Raw genomic sequence first — 1,184 nt, 5'->3', positions numbered from 1 at the left:
AACCATTAAGACATGAACTGAAAGGTTTGTTCTCATCAATCAATTTCACAATTCACTATCAGTTTCATAAAATTTGATTTCAATGGTAGGCTGACTAGGTATAGGCTATGTCATTTTCTGGCAAGTGATGGAGGAACAATGATGAACAATATTTCCTTCTATCATCTATTGCAAATACTTAGTTATATTTTGGGCAAGAAAATGTAATTATTTTTCCTTTCTTGAGGATTTGTTATGCCCCTGGATATATACCCTTTCCATTTAAATAAGTGCAGGCACTGATGATGATCATCCACAGCCACAATATAATAGGGTTCCAGTGGGAGGTCGTGTAGCAGGTAATGGGCGATCTTTTGTTGGCTCAGCTCCATATCAAAGAATGCAGAGTGATATGGAATCTGAAATCCATAACATAGAGCAAATAGCATATGCTGCAGTCCTACGAGCTTTTAAAGCACAGTCTGATGCCCTTACATGGGTACGTAATGCTGCTGTCCTTAACTTTTCCTGGACGTTTGAAAGCTGTTGCTTTGATTTTGATGCTTCATAACATGTTGTGGTCCTCAGGAGAAGGAAGGTCTAATAACAGAACTAAGGAAGGAGCTGAGGGTGTCAGATGATGAGCACAGAGATCTACTTACCAAGGTCAATGCAGATGATCTCATTCGTAGAATCAGGGAGTGGCGAGAAGCTGGTGGAAATCGCAATGTAGCTTTCAATGTCCCTCAGCATGTTAACGATCAACTACCCAGTCCCACAGTTTCTGCATCTCGCAAGAAGCCGAAGACATCCCAATCAGGAAATACATTCGGGATTCCATCTCAGTCATTACACCCTCAGCCTGCTACCACACATCCATTGTCTTCAGCTGGGAAATGGGGACCTTCTTTAGTAATGGGTGGCAGAAGGCCTAATTCCGTACGTTTGAATTATAAAAATATGAATGATATTTGTGATGCTATAAACTAACTTTTCGTTTCAACTTTATATTATTTTCCATTTTTTTCATAGGGCCAGCAAGTTGTGACCCCTGCAAAGCCCACGCAATATCATATTAATAACCTTGGGTCTTCTGGTGCACCTTCTGCCAATGACCTCACTGAAAGTACACATGATCCATTAATTGGTAGGAGGGTGATGATGAGGTGGCCTGCGGACAATAACTTCTATGAGGCTGTCATAAC

General features: G+C 40.9%; 1 protein-coding gene across 1 annotated transcript in view; it reads left to right on the top strand.

The window, feature by feature from the left end:
- The first annotated feature begins 275 nt into the window (after nt 1-275).
- Nucleotides 276-1,184, top strand: part of LOC111404560 (protein EMSY-LIKE 3-like) — a 7,597-nt gene continuing 6,688 nt past the window's right edge. The window contains exons 1-3 of the mRNA XM_023033352.1: nt 276-478; nt 568-918; nt 1,012-1,182. Coding sequence (XP_022889120.1) covers nt 380-478; nt 568-918; nt 1,012-1,182 — 621 coding nt within the window. The 5' untranslated portion in view covers nt 276-379. The remainder of the gene's footprint in view (nt 479-567; nt 919-1,011; nt 1,183-1,184) is intronic.

This window comes from Olea europaea, chromosome 11, assembly GCF_002742605.1.
Source record: "Olea europaea var. sylvestris chromosome 11, O_europaea_v1, whole genome shotgun sequence".
Classification (NCBI taxonomy): domain Eukaryota; kingdom Viridiplantae; phylum Streptophyta; class Magnoliopsida; order Lamiales; family Oleaceae; genus Olea; species Olea europaea.
Note: the sequence above shows the minus strand (reverse complement) of the source record. Positions and strands in the feature narration are given on the sequence as shown.